Source organism: Crocuta crocuta, unplaced genomic scaffold (genome assembly GCF_008692635.1).
Source record: "Crocuta crocuta isolate KB4526 unplaced genomic scaffold, BGI_CrCroc_1.0 scaffold949, whole genome shotgun sequence".
Lineage (NCBI taxonomy): Eukaryota > Metazoa > Chordata > Mammalia > Carnivora > Hyaenidae > Crocuta > Crocuta crocuta.
In genome coordinates, this window is record NW_027531290.1 from 185238 (window position 1) to 187261 (window position 2024).

At 33.3% G+C, this 2024-nt stretch overlaps 1 protein-coding gene across 1 annotated transcript in view; it reads right to left on the bottom strand.

The window, feature by feature from the left end:
- Positions 1 to 6: 6 nt before the first annotated feature.
- The window catches only part of RNF128 (ring finger protein 128), a 102554-nt gene continuing 100536 nt past the window's right edge, over positions 7 to 2024 (bottom strand). The window contains exon 8 of the mRNA XM_077771491.1: positions 7 to 921. Coding sequence (XP_077627617.1) covers positions 788 to 921 — 134 coding nt within the window. The 3' untranslated portion in view covers positions 7 to 787. The remainder of the gene's footprint in view (positions 922 to 2024) is intronic.

Consider the following 2024-nt stretch of genomic DNA (forward strand, 5'->3'; position numbering starts at 1 on the left):
GATCAATGACCAATTTTTGTGTGACTTATTATCATTTTCAAATAGTATGATAATTTATATACTTTGCTTTTGAAAATCCCATAATTTTGAGAAATAGTTATATAGCATTTTTATAAGGAAACCTTTTGTCTATAAAAGTGTCAAATTGGTGTCATTAATATACCAATCAATCCAGTCCAGTCCATATTCTCTGATAAACTATGCTCCACACTCACATGAAGTACATTTAGCTTAATTTTAAAAATAAGAAATAGTTAGAATGAATATTTTGTTTTAATCTTGTTCTATCAACTTAATATAGCTTTAAAAGACATTTCATGAAGTACTAGCCTAAGTTTGCATTGCTTTTTACATTACAATTCCAGATCAATATAAGCACCTGGAGAAAAACCCTGACACATATAGCCCAAGCTAAAATAGTAGTATTTTTAATTAAGATACTATCATAAAATAAAGTGATCACAGCTACTCCACATTTTAAAAGCAATGTGTTTTTATAAGAAAACTGTTGTAAATGAAAAATATGACTACTTGAAGAGACTTTTAAATGTTTAAAAATGCTGCTATCACTATTAAGAGGAAACTTGCCTATGAAAAACATTATGAGTTTGTGGGAAAAAAGTTAATAGATTAAATATTTTAAGTAACTTAACTATAGCATATTAGTCATCTCAGCACTTTCAATATCATTATTTAATTCAGTTTATCCAGTTCATTAATAGTAAACTAGGCCCTGATTGGCAGTTCTGTTACTACTAAAGTTTCAAGTTTTCTATTGACACAGATTTTAGGATTTAATTTCTCGAACAGCAGTCTCTTGATCAGGAGTTTCATCTTCTTCAAAGGTTGGGTTGTCAACATGAGGAACAACATCCACTGCCATGGAACTTGCCTCATGGTTTACCAGCTGTAGGTTTTCATCTTTAGAAAGAAATGGCAATTTTAGGATGATTTTACCCCTTTCTTCTTTAAGATAAAATTCAAGGCTTTTCTTGTCTAATGCTATCATACTCTGATTATTATATTCATCCCTTGTTCCTTTAATAATTACATGTCTTACATAAGGCATATATGACATTATTCTATTGATTTACAATTACTCTTTTTTTAATTCACATGTGTGCTTACTACTTCTACCTAGATTAATAGCCTCCTTAAGAGCAGAAGTTCTGTCTTCTGCTGCTTTTCCATCCTTAAACCTGGCTTCACATTTCAATCACCTGGGTGCTTTAAAAAAATTACCTATGCCTTTTCATATGCATAGACTTAAAAACAAATAGGAAGGTACAAGGGGTTCTCCAAATGAAGTACAAACAGTAACAGATGAACATAATTATATAAAAAGGAAATATATAACCATCCTGAAAACAGTGGGGAAGAAAAAAACTGACCTAAGTAACTTTGGAGAACAGTATTTTGACTATATCCTATAAGGCTAAAAACAAAAAGGACTCAACTAGTTAGTGAAATGTTGAGTTACAAATAAGGAAAGGGGTAGGCTAGAATAAACTGTGGTGTTTCACTAGAATCAGATATATCAGTATTGAGCTGTTTTCCAGATACATAGATACACAGGTAGATAGATATATACAGATGTGCGCATATATTTGAGCACATACACATATTTCCTAGCTTTGTTCACTAAAAGGGCTAATAGCAATGATACCCTCATAGCAATGAACATACCTACTGCCCAGATCTTGGTTCTGAAGTACTGTTCTCCAAAAAGAAAAGCCACCCTCCCCCAAAGAAGTGGCTAGGGCACTAGGGTTAGGGCAAGGAGAATACAATATTAACCTCTTGTAGCCTAGGGCACAGCAAACTATAGCCTGCAAGTCAAATCAATAGCTAAGAGTGGTTTTCACATTTTTAAAAGGTTGTAAGTCAAACACCCCCCCACCCCTCTCCTCACTCTGCCAAATACAGCAGAGACTCATGGCTTTCAAAGCCAAAAATATTTACTATCTGACCCTTTACAGAAAAAGTTTGCCAATCCCTGGCCTAGAACATCCTGTGGGACCAAA